The sequence below is a fragment of the Astatotilapia calliptera genome, chromosome 5 (genome assembly GCF_964374335.1).
Source record: "Astatotilapia calliptera chromosome 5, fAstCal68.1, whole genome shotgun sequence".
Classification (NCBI taxonomy): Eukaryota; Metazoa; Chordata; class Actinopteri; order Cichliformes; family Cichlidae; genus Astatotilapia; species Astatotilapia calliptera.
In genome coordinates this window covers 29,077,083-29,089,810 of record NC_137426.1, presented here as the reverse complement: position 1 = coordinate 29,089,810, position 12,728 = coordinate 29,077,083, and the positions used below count along the sequence as shown (strand labels likewise).

Genomic DNA, 12,728 nt, shown 5'->3' with positions numbered 1-12,728 from the left:
GGTTCTAAACTAACTCCAGAGCGCTTTGTTTAAGATGTGAACATGATCGGACCTTCAGTCGAACCAACTACCAGGTATGCGCTGCAAGCATAGCTAAAAAACTTCCCATAGCCATGAATACTTTGTATTCTGGGATGCAGCAAGGCACTATAGGTGTGCACAGGTCTGTACAGGATAGCAACTATGTATGAAATGAAAAGACTACTGGGACCAGAGTAAATGAACTACAGGTGTGCAAACTTGCCTCTTTACACTGGAGGACTCGATTCCACTGGTTGCCAACTGCTTGTATTCTGGTTATATTCCCATGTAAGAACAAGATTGCTGAGTTGCTGTTAAATCGCTGTTGTGAAGCAACTACATCACTATCTGTGGAGGAAGTTTCACATCTATCTATTTTCTGTCTTATTGCCATTTTAATGCTGTCTTGGTGCACCAATGTTGCTTCAAGACAGTAGCTGACTGGGAGGGATCGCAGACCTGCCTCCTGTCACATCAGCCACAAAGCTCTGGAGACAAACGTCTCCCCCTAGCATTGTGTGATTGGCCACATTTACCTAACCTGACTAGATACACTGTGAAGCACGCAGTTCAAAATACTGCTGTGAGCTGGAAAAACACGCACTTTAATCTAACTATCAAGTAATATTTAATCTGTGACTCTTAAATGACATTGAGTGTGAATCATCGTCTGACCCTGTGTGACCTTGAATTGGACCTGTTGGAGAAAATGTAAATGACCTGATCTTTCCTTGTACCTTTTCCTCATTACTTGCATTTGCTGCTGTGTGTAATGCTTTTGTTTGGTCTGCTGTTTGTTCTTGGTGTGGCATGCCATTTACACGGCCTGCTGCCAATCCTCCCACAGACCTGAGGTTCATTAGTCTGCAATATTTCTAGCCAGGCTGTTCCCTCCAGTCTCTGCCACACTTATGTGTTACTAAAGTTAAGTCCAAGTAGACATTCACAAGTGTTAATAGTTATCGCTAGCTGACCTTGTGTCTCTGTGCATCCGGTTCTTGACCTCTCTGTTTGTCTGCCTGCCTCACTCAGGTCTCCACTCACACTACTGTTTTCTTCACCCCCACCAAATTCAAGCATGATCCTCACATGAGATAGATTCTCACATGCATTCCTTTAATCAGTGTTTTTATTGATGCCTCAAACAGCCCTCAGCGCAAACTGAGAGTAGACCAAAGGTTAAAAGAGGTATCCCCCTGGACTTCAACTCCGTTCACTTACACATACTCAGTCACTCACACACACACGTGCACACACAGACACCAATTGACCTCACTGGTTTGGCTGGTGAAAGCACCTCCAGCCTGGTGACCTTAGAGAAGACAGGTCAGCCTGGATTGCGTGGGTGATGCTGTGAACAAAGAGAAACGGTGGGGGAATGGATAGCTCCTAAGCTCAAAGTGAGATCAATTACTTCAAACATCCAAGACAAACTCTCACCTTCACCTTTTCACCTTCAACCTTGAACGGCAGAACAATCTTTGTAAACAAACCCTCTGTGTGCGTTATGGATACTTTACACTGGCCAAGAGCCATTTCCCAAACAAGAAAATGTGAAAGGCACACACACACACACACACACACACACACACACACACACACACACACACACACACACACACACACACACACACACACACACACACACACACACACACACACACACAATGACTGCTGATTTAAAATATACTGACACTTTAAAAACAGCCCATTTTGCCCTATTTTTACTCTAAAGAGTGGCATGCCAAATTTAAACTTCAACCAACTAAATACATAAATGCCATTACCATATTTAAACCAGCAAATATGAGTTTTGTAATATACTAATTCATTAGGCCTTTCACAAGACCATTAAGGCAATGCTATTACGCCAGCCGACTGCAATGTCCCCTGTTAATGCGACAAAGTTAAATCTACTGTGTCAAATTCCGAGGAAGACACAATGGCTCTCTGCTAAACGGCCGATATTCCACCAATCTACTGCGAATTTGGCGATGCTTGTAATATGTAATTCAATTGAGCTAAACGCTGAGTGTTAAAGTATATATTTGGACCAATGAGACAGGCCTTTTCCCTCTCCTAATGGCACTATTACAAGAAATAGGACCAAAGGAAAAGCTTCATTAGCTTGCTAACTATTGAAGACTGGGATACTAATGGGAGGATTAAGAGTGTGGGAGCAGTGCTAAATAGCTGTTTTTCTGTTTTTAGAGAGGACGATTACATATAGCCTGTGGCTGTTGTGTAGCTGAAACTGTGAGAAGAACACTTGCTGTATTGCTGCTGTCTTCCCTGTGATGTGATCAATAGGTTGAGGTTATTAATATTTCCACATCGTAATTGGTTGCAATTCCTTCCATCCATATGTAGAACAGCATTATAACTCCTGTTCACTTCTGGTTGATTCATCCTTAATGCTGCTATACTTTGGGCCAAGATGCCGAGAGTCTGGGGATGGTCTTGATAAACTGGAACAACAATAACATCGGACCTGACATTCCTGACTGCACCACACCTCGTTCTGCTATTCAAGGGAAAGTCTGCGAGCCTCCACCCCACCTTGGTGACCCCCTTCTTCCCACTTCGTTCTATCTGTCCTCCCCTCTCTCCACCTTGCTGCCTCCCACCAGAGCCCAGCCCTCGTCCTGCATTTCCTGTAAACAGGCTGGTGGGAAGCTCCTAGGCTGGACGCTTCCTCCCCGGGGATGACCTGGCAATGACCTCAGAGTGACTGGCACCAGGCCTGGCCAAACCAGTGACACACCCTGTCCACCACCTCGCTACACAGCCACCACCCAGTGCAACAATGTACTTAAGATGTCTCCCTCATCACTACTAACACTAACATAACAGTGGGTGGAGGAGCTGTTTCAGAGGCCATGCCAAGGCTTTGTCATCACTCTGAGGAGGTTCACGTTGAACCGTTTGAAGTGAAAATGATGCCAAAAGATAAACCACAGATGCATGTGTCACTGAGCTCAGCACAGTGGAAACCTTTTACTGTGTGCATAGTGTGGGCAACATATTTGCATTATTACTGTAAACCTACCTGGAAGTGCTTTGAGGTACCTGAAGGGACACTTTATGCTTCGTAATTTGAGCACAGTCCTAAATCCTGGACTTTCCTTGCTAAAATGGTTGTTTGCCAGCTCTCATTTGTTACTGCAAGGGCTACTTGGCAAACATTATTCTGCTGAGGCTGCACACTCAGCATGAGACTCATCTTTGATAAAGCACACAGAGCTGTAACTTAGTATGCGTGCACATATGCATATACACACCACTTACAAACAAACATCTTGTATAGGGCTTGGAATAAATCATTAGTGCACCTTTTCCTTATCCATTGTACACTATGGTAGCTTGCTAATGAACATGTCTCTTTGCTTTGCCTGAATGCCTGTGTTAAAGTAGCGTCTGAATGCTGCTGGACATTAATCACATGCGTGGAAACAAGCCAAGCCTGTAAGTTCTCCTTAAAATGCATGTCTGCGACTGCAGGCATGGTCCTTTTGTGTGCACTGCTTTGGGGCCACTTGGCCATTTTCCTCACCACAAAAACACACTTTTTCCTCTGTGGGTCTACAACCACATTGACTGTTGAATCTTTCCTCAATAAATCACTGCCTCCGTCGGCTTGGTGGCCTGGGACAGTGGCAAGTGTCAAGATTTGAAAAGAGTTTTGGGCAAGATGTACACATACACGCAGACAAAAGCACCTACACCAACTATACAGGACTTTATTACTGTGGGCAGTAAAACATAGGTACACACATGCGGTATATACACTCTGACATGTATGGATACACTAAAGAGTGACCCTGGCAATAGATGCCTCTCCAGGGGAACGAAGAATAGGCAAGGTGACTGGACAGATAGGCTTTTTGCATCCTTGTGAGCGCTGTGAGACCTCTGGCACACAATGAGCCACATTGATAGCATCATCAGGAGACAAAAAGCCACGGGAAAGGGCTTGAAACGCAAATGATTTAAAATGATGTTGAAATATGTATATAAATATGTATGTTGGTATGGGGAAAATGAACAGCTGCATACCTGGAGAAGAAGCTTTGTGTGGCTAAGTGTTACGAAGGACAAAATTTGCTAATAAACCCATAAAACAAACTGTAGATTTGATCATTAAATAAAAAAACAAAACAAAGGACACTGCCAGAAATAAGGGCAAATTAAGGAGGAAGCATTCTGTCCCAGGATCATCTTAAACATTTCACAGAGCTCTTGGTAATGACCCATCTCTTTGACCACACAGAAGTCATCAAACACGACTCTTTTATTAAGACTGGGGAAACACTGAGGCCTGCAGTGGCTGAAGCTGTGCCACAGGCTGGGGTAATTTGGCCCAGTCTGATCTCGGTGATTCCTCACTCTATCACGCACTGCAGTAAACCCTGCTGCCCCTCAAGGGTCCAATGAAAGAGGAGCACTCAGGAGAGAGCTACTTTAATAAAAGCCCTCCTGAACTTAACTATCAGTGTCAGGTACAGGAGAGCAATTATACCACAACTGTTCTCGCTCTCTTTTTCCTGTTCCTACTGCCCCCACCCACCACCTCACTTGATCGCTATTCTCTTTGTTTTCTTACTGATCAGCTCCTTTTAGTCACACCTCCCCTCCCCTCACGCTCTCACACTTTCTTTAGTGTTCGCCACTTCTTACATGTGAAAAAAAACCTCCTCTCAATTTTTGCACTTTTAATTGCATCCATAATGACTTTCTCTAATGTGTGTAACCTGCACTCTGCCAGCTACGCAATTGCCATTACCTGTTCTATCTGCTCAGACTTGCAGAAGAAGCAGCACCACCACCAGATGTGACCTCTAAATCCACCAAATGGAAAATCAGGAGTAAGCTCTCCCATAAGCATTGTCTTTCTTCCCAAAGCCAGTGATGCCTGACATAGCAGGCTGCTCATCTCTCACACACAATGTCTGTCAGCTGTTCTAGGGTTAAGCCTGGACTCTTGCGTGTATTGCGCTGCCCCTAACAACTCAAGCTTTACTCACTTTAAAACTGATTCCAGTGACAGATGCGCTCTCTTGTTCTGCAGACTGCAAAATGAACAGGCAGAATAAGCTTTGTTTCTAGACTGGCTGTTAGTAGTTTTTTGTAGAGATGGCACGATACCACTTTTTTATGTCCGATACCGATACCGATATCATAAATTTGGATATCTGCCGATACCGATATGAATCCGATATAGTGTTTTTTAATCAACAAAACTGTTTTTTAAAATATCTTGCTGCATTTTGCAAGTCTGCAAGTTCATACTCAAGTTTAAAACAACAACTACACTAAAGCTATTCTGTTATACCTGTATACAAAAAAAATATTTCATAGTTCAGCCATACTGATCAATCTAATAAACTTAGACCTACACCATCCTCCCTATTCTGGTATTTTAAAGAGTACTTAGCGTAAATATTAAGCAAACTAACTAATAGGGTTCCAACTCCCAGCAACAACAAAATTAAATAAATAAAAAATAGGGAACCACCCCTCACGCGCCACCTCATGATGCTTAATCGACGTAATCAACCTTAATTTGATGCAGTGTGAAAAAAAATGCACAGAAATCAATTATTTTTCAAGAAATATTAAATAGATTCAACATCTTTCTTCAACAAAATTGCAGACTGCACAGATGGTACCTTCCCAAAGTAAAAAGTACTATAGCTTACTAGGGTATATATATTAGACTTAATAGTCACTATGTACAGTAATTGACTTCTATTCATTTTATATCAAATTAAAACTTTGGGTGTCAGATAATTATTTATTAAAAGCTAGACATTTTAAATGAGAATAAGAAAGAAAAGTATGTCTTTGTGCCCCCTTTTCCCAGTTAATGCCCTATCGGCCCCCCTGGCTAAACTTTGCTAGATCCGCCCCTGCACAGTTACGTCAGCTACGTAGAAAAAGATCCTGGTGTAGAAATTAATATTAAATAAATTCTAACAACAGCTTATCAAGCTTAAATGTGCTGCTGTTGTTCAGCCGCTGGTTTGCTCTTTCTGGCGCAAAGTGGACCAAAAACAAACGAGAGACAGACTCGCGACAGAAAAGCCGATCAGCTGATTTAAGCAGTTTCACGATTGAAGTAGCAGCGGAGAGCGAGAGGCAGTCGCTTGTTAAGCTTAACGTGGGAATGCTTTACAAACATTCAGAGATGGACTTACACACTTGCTTTACTTCTCTCGGGGATAACTTTGTCGGAGATGAAATGCCAGGTTGCTAGCGAAGCTCCACATGCTATCCAGACCACCGACAGGTCCGGCATGCCACAGCTGCTCTATCACGTGATGCATACGTTCTGAGGTGAGTTACGGCGTGTTGCAAGTTTTGTGAGGTGCTTTCGTGATATTTAATGGATCGATTACATTTTTTATTTTTCTCCGATATCCGATCCAGTAATTTAGGTCAGTATCGGACCGATACCGATACGTAATATCGGATCGGTCCATCTCTAGTTTTTTGTAGTGTATTAAGGCCAGTGCACTCCAATTCATAGCATATGGAGATTACATTTTCTTTAGCCTAGATGTTGGGATGCAGCTTTAGCCCCAGTGCAGTACAGAAAGATGTGATATCCTTTGTGGTGCTCACAGCCATAAAAAAAACACTGATAGTTGTTTGTATTGGTCTATATCTGGGATTCTAAAGATACACCCACCAGGCAGGTAGCGGTCCTCGGTAAAATACACTAAGGTACATTTCATTTATCGTTATTGGCAGAAAATGACAAAGGAAGCTTTTTGATTGAATTTCTTTAAGCCTCGTTCAGCCATCAGATTAAACATTTCCAGTGTACACAAATAAAGCTGGGGTCATGACAACTCTAAAATGGTTAAAAACCTATAAATCAGCAAATACCAACAGAGGAACCAGATCTGACCAAATACGTTTCATATAATAACCAAATATTTTTAATGTTTGAATTTTTCTGGCTGTATAAACTAGGCACTCAGTTACCGAACCTTTAATAACTTTGGTCTATATTGTGTAGCACTTGCGTGTTCATCTTTGTATGACTGTATGCATTTAATGCATTTAATAAGATGCCACTATAGATGGTAGGGTGTGAGGTAACATCTCTTTTAGAGCTCAGATGAAACAAGCTTTTCAAAATCTTGGTTTTGAAACTAAATCATTTGAAGAGCAGCTGGATTTTTAATCTTACCTTTCATTGTCCGATTTCGATGGCTGGGGTTTGCTGTCAATCCCAGGGAAACTGTTCATATCCACATAGCCATCATTCTCATTGCAGGGGACTGTTGAACGGTTTGGATCCTCAAAAAACTCAGTAACAGTGTGGGATCTAGTGGGTCTGCCTGGGATCTGGATGTTCTCATAGTCTGAGCTCATGGCTGGGATGTTTTCGTAGTCTGAGGTATCTGCACTGGGGAACGAGATAGAGCGGGGTTTGGTCAAAGGCAGCGGCATGGCAGAGCGGCGAGAGCGCTCCTCGAAGGACTCCACTCTAGAGACGCTCCTGCCATAAGCTTTGGGGTCTCCTTTCCTCCTGTGCTGGTCTTTATAAAGGAGAAAGGTGGATGGGAGGTCTGAAGGACGCTGCTGAGGTTTCACCATGCGGGACTGGGGCTGAGGAGAGCTCCCAGTGCTTCTGCGATCAAGCTCGATGACTCTCACTGGACCGTGGTGGCTTGACTCAGAGGAAGAACGCGAAGAGCGGACACTTCCATCACTGAATCCCTTTGAATCTGTCTTTTTCTTGAACTTCAGAGCTAAAAAGCGCTTAAAGGAGGACTTCTTCTTCTTAGGTAGGTCACTGGGTTCGTGTTGGATGAGGAGGGATGGGGAACTCTTGGTAACTGGTCTTTTAGTGATGTAAGCCAGCTCAAATGGTGGAGGGATGTCCACTAGAGAAGTTGGTGTGGAAACACCACTGGAGGACTGATGGCTACGCTGGGAGAAACTTCCAGAAGAAGTTATCATACATGGAAGGGAAAGGGTGTCATCCTTTCTCTTCATCCTGATTTCATCTTTCAATGATTGACCCATCTCAAGTGGGCTGCTCAAGGACACGTCTGGGCCATCTGCAGACCGTGAGTATAACAAGAAGCGGCGAGACTTCATAGATGGAATCACACAGTTTATACCTGCTTGCTGGGGGTGGCTGGTAGACTCACTGTACTTGTCCAAGGACACCGTGTAGTAGTCATGGGTCTGGTATTCCGTCCCTGTCTCCTCTGGTACCGTTTCCGGGACATAACCAGGAACTTTCCCAGAATAGGATCGTGATCGAGTGACTATTGTCTTTCGATCAAGTGTCACAAAATTCTCCCCTTCTGAGTCAAACCCTGCCTCTTCATAAATATGCTCTTCACTATCGGAGTCTGTGTCTTCATAATAAGGCACAATATGGCAGTCCAGTTCCTCTATGTCTTCTTCAAAGGCCTCGGTCGTGTGGGCAAACACCACCCTGTTGGTTAGCTCTGGGGTTCGGCCCAGGTCTAGGTCAGCTGGCACTGTGATATTACACAACCTGAGCCGAGGCTGGCAGCTTTTTCTTTGGCTGCGCAGAGCCTGCTCTCTTTTGGCGTTTCTTTCTTTTGCACTTTTTACTCGGAAATGCTTCTTTTCCTCTGCTTCCTCTTCATCGTCATCACCTATCTCGATGTAATCCTCTGATGAGACACACTCTACCTGCTCAAGGTCATCGTCTTTAGGGCAGAGTGAATCATCAATGTTTGCATACTCATCTGCTGACTCGCTGTCCTTTGTCTTTTCTGTGTGCTCGTTTGACTGTTCAGTGGCCTCATCGATGTGCCCCAGTTCTGAAAGTGCCTGCTTATCCTCCAACTTGTCCACATCATCTGATGACACATAGTAAGGTTCCTGGTTAGAAGCATAGCCTGTTGTGTGCTCTTCATCTGTGGTAGAAGGCTTCCCATCAGTATCATCCTGATTCCACTCAGGGTCAGCAGTGTCAGTCAGATCTCCCGGAACAGCTTGTATGACAGAGTAAGGCCCAAACACATCCTCCGTGCTGGATGTGAATCGGAAACAGCCGGAAGGATCCTTGGTTGCCCGTTCTGGTTGCCAGACCTCGGTGTCCCCTGTTTCAGCTGGGTCGCATGACTCACATGTATCACTAGCATCGTCTGTGGGACCAATCACATCGTAGGGATATTCCTCAGTTACAGTTGGAAGCATGCTGAATCCAAAGGCAAACCCTCCACCTGTCAGTTCATTCTCATTTATAAGTGAGTCATGGTGCAGATGCTCGTCACTTTCTTCACTGACTTCCTCCTTCGGTTCACTGTTGTTGAGTGACTGGGTTTGATCAGCGTCTGATTCCTCTAAAGCTTCATCTGAGTGTTCTGCAGGCTCACAAAGTATTTCAGTCTTTTCAGTTAATCTCTTCTCCTCTACTTCTTCATCCTCCTCTCCTGCTTCTTCTTCTGTTTCAGTTTGAGAAGGTGCTGGTGTATTCTCATCATCATCAGTGCGACTGCCATCTTCAGGGGAGTTCAAGTCAGTGTCATCATTTTCATTCTCAGTAGTGTCAACAGTGGAAATATCATCTGCTTTGACTGTGTCATCAGAGCCGATGCTGTCTACATCACCGTTATTATCTAATATTTCTTCTTCATTTTCTGATTCCTTTTTAGTTTCTGTCTCTATTGTGTCCCCTTTGTCATTATCCCCTTCCTGTGCCTCACTTTTCTCCTCTTGGTCCTGATTCTCCATTTCATGGAGCTCTTCAGTCTCTCCATCAGAGTGAGCCACATCTCCATTACTGAGACTCTGCTGAGCACAGGGCTCCCCCTGTGGGTAAGGCTCATACAGGGGTCTGGGCTTGGGGGCAACAGGAGGTTTTGGACCTTGGACAGTGGGACAAGGTCTCGACATTAGCTTGGACTGCACTTTGATGGTGAGATGACTGCGGACCTTTGGTAGAGGGACTTGCAGTGGATTTTGAAAATCTGAAGAAAGTGAGAAAATTTAAAGAAATTAGTGACGCAAATAATATTTGCCATACTTTGCAAGCTTGCGCTGAGATAAAACATGTGGCTTCTGCTGCTGTGTACACTGCTAAGAGGAAACCTTGTACACTGTAGTAGTCAGTGACACGCAGAAAGCTGCAGGGGACACAATCAGCAGGAAAAATAACAGAGCCACAGGGTACTTAGAGAAGGAACAATAACATTTCCCATCTAGGAAATGACACATGCAGATTGGCCAGTTAAAGCAGGATTAGATAATGATGGGCTGATTACGGTGAAAACTTTTCAACTAAATTCATAAGAATTCTTCACACTGCCATATGTGTATTTAAACAATCTCATAAGATATGATTAAGGTGGTCATACCTATAATAACTTTATTTTTTTTACTATTAAAATGAAGTAGGTGTTAAATTGTGTTAATTCAGTGAAGAGCAATGCTTGTGAAATTTATAATTCTAATGAAACACACCCATACTTAACAAAGTGTGTATACACCCCTGGTCTCTTCCTGTTATTTAGTACCTGCCCTGACGCACATCCTATTAAACCCTGTGTGCACCCTGGTTATCTCTTAGTGTTCCCTCTCTCTCTCTGTGTGCCAGTGCACTCTCCGTCTCGTTTATAGCATATTCTTCCAACACTTTGACTTTTTTTCAGTAATGAAAAAAAAAAAAGAATTCCAGGTTCATTAATCAGGCCAGCCGAGACAACATGAAGGACTCCACGCAGGTTAGGGAAAGGACATTAACTACACCCCCCATCATTCCTCCATAAACCTCTTTAGGAGTACATATTTTCACAACACAAATGCACTTCCTTCTCGCCATTCTTCCCAAACACCCAGAAACACAAGCGCATATGTAAGCACACACAGTTTTTCTTTTCTTTTTTTCCTGAAAGAGTGTGTCAAAGAACAATAAAACAGGAAGAGAAAAAAAACAAGGATGCCAGTCTGACAAAGCAACCGACTGCAAACAACAGGATATGGATTACGCAACAAGAATTCGATTAGAACAAATGCTTGAAAAACAAAGGAAGAGATAGACACTGGGACCTTGACAGTGCCAAACTCTCAGGATATGATTTCAGACTGAGTCCTTATTATGAATACCAACCATAAAAATCACACCGAACCAGCCTAAAATCTAAAGCGAGGAGGCTGTCATAAAGAAACTGATAATTACTGTTGAGATTCTGTTTGAAATTTTTCACTTAAACTGCACCCGGTTACTAACTTTCTTTCTTTTTTTCTTTCTTTCTTTCTTGAAGGCTAAACCTTTCAGGACAGGTGACCTTTTATCCAGAACAATTGGTTTGTGCACTTTCATAGAGATGGATTATAATCCTAATTCCAAATCTAATACTATAACAGGACATTTTTCCTAGTGGAGCCCTCCACTGGGAACTGGCCATAACGGGTCTGTGATTTAAACCACTCAAAAAGTGTTATAAACAGATAATTCACATGAAAAAAGATCAGTAGACGTGTGACCAAACTATCAAACTAACTAAAATGTAACGGACCAGATCATTTCCAGTCATACAATGAAAATCATCCTGTAACGTGCAAAGCAAGTAGGTGCAATATAACTCCAGGCACCATTAACCAGATTCACAGTTTAACACTCTTGCATTAACACACTTTTCATCATGTAAAACCAAAAGTTGCCTTTCTGGTGTGTTCACGCAAAAGCTTATGTATTTCACAACCAACCTGCGTTCATTCTTGGACATCATCATACACGGTAAGCGAAAGTTATCCTCATTTTTGCCCACACGCCGATCGTGCTTCTCCAAATGACGCGGAAACTTAATCCAAACGCATCGCCGGAGAATCAAGTTGTGGAGGAAGAGGAGCAGAACATGTCATCTTTATCTTCTCCAGTGGTGGTCGACTTGTGCAAGGTGCCTCTTCTCGCAGAATGAGCAGCTGAGCTTTGAGCTCGAGTGCTGATGCTACAGCGGACGCTGCTGTGTGGAAACGGGAGGTGCTTCCTGGCGCTTCCTGAAGCAGGATTACAGAGCGCAGCGCGGACTCGAAGCGCGATTCAGCCCCACTCAAAATGCACTGCACACCAATTTCTCTCAGCTACTGTGGAAGTTTTGGCACTGACGAATCAGTGTACTTCACCACACGAGTGGCCGTCCTTTGCTCCACATATGCGTGTAAATGTTGCCATACAGACCAGCAGGGTCAGATGGAGTTGAGAGAGATTTGTTCAGTAAATATGAAACTATAAGCCACAATTCATCTTCAGCACCGTATCGTCCCGATGGACATCTTTAAATCTGCAGCTACATTTTTATTGTTTTTTGCATGGAAAACAACATCTGTTCTTTGTGTGTGTGCGTGTGAGGTGTCTTTTCATTGACATGTAACTGATGACAGTTGGAAGATCCACAAAGTTAGATAAGCTGTTCAGCTGTGTCGCTGCATACTTGTCGTGCTTGGAGCATCACTGGATTATCTAATCAGAAATGAAGCAGTTTTTCTCCAGTGTGTTTTGCTCATGGAGCATTTCCTGAACTAGAACAGTGCATAGAAAGGCTCCTAAAAGCAGTTTCCAAAAACAGTTTCTCTAGGACGCCAAAGCTTTTGCTATTGGCTGGGCTTCCTGGCCCGGCATCTGTGGCATGATTGAATGAATGCAACCCTTTAAAAACCTCTCTTCATAACAGGAAACTGCTCTCCCAGTTTCCTGCACAACAGGCACC

General features: G+C 43.4%; 1 protein-coding gene across 2 annotated transcripts in view; it reads right to left on the bottom strand.

Annotated features, from left to right (window-relative positions):
• Positions 1-12,092, bottom strand: part of fgd5a (FYVE, RhoGEF and PH domain containing 5a) — a 35,343-nt gene extending 23,251 nt beyond the window's left edge. For both annotated transcript variants that reach the window (XM_026168686.2, XM_026168687.2), the window contains exons 1-2: positions 11,728-12,092; positions 7,220-9,989 (exon numbers count right to left, since the gene is read on the bottom strand). In XM_026168686.2, the coding sequence (XP_026024471.2) occupies positions 7,220-9,989; positions 11,728-11,737 (2,780 nt within the window). In that variant the 5' untranslated portion in view covers positions 11,738-12,092. The remainder of the gene's footprint in view (positions 1-7,219; positions 9,990-11,727) is intronic.
• Positions 12,093-12,728: the final 636 nt, after the last annotated feature.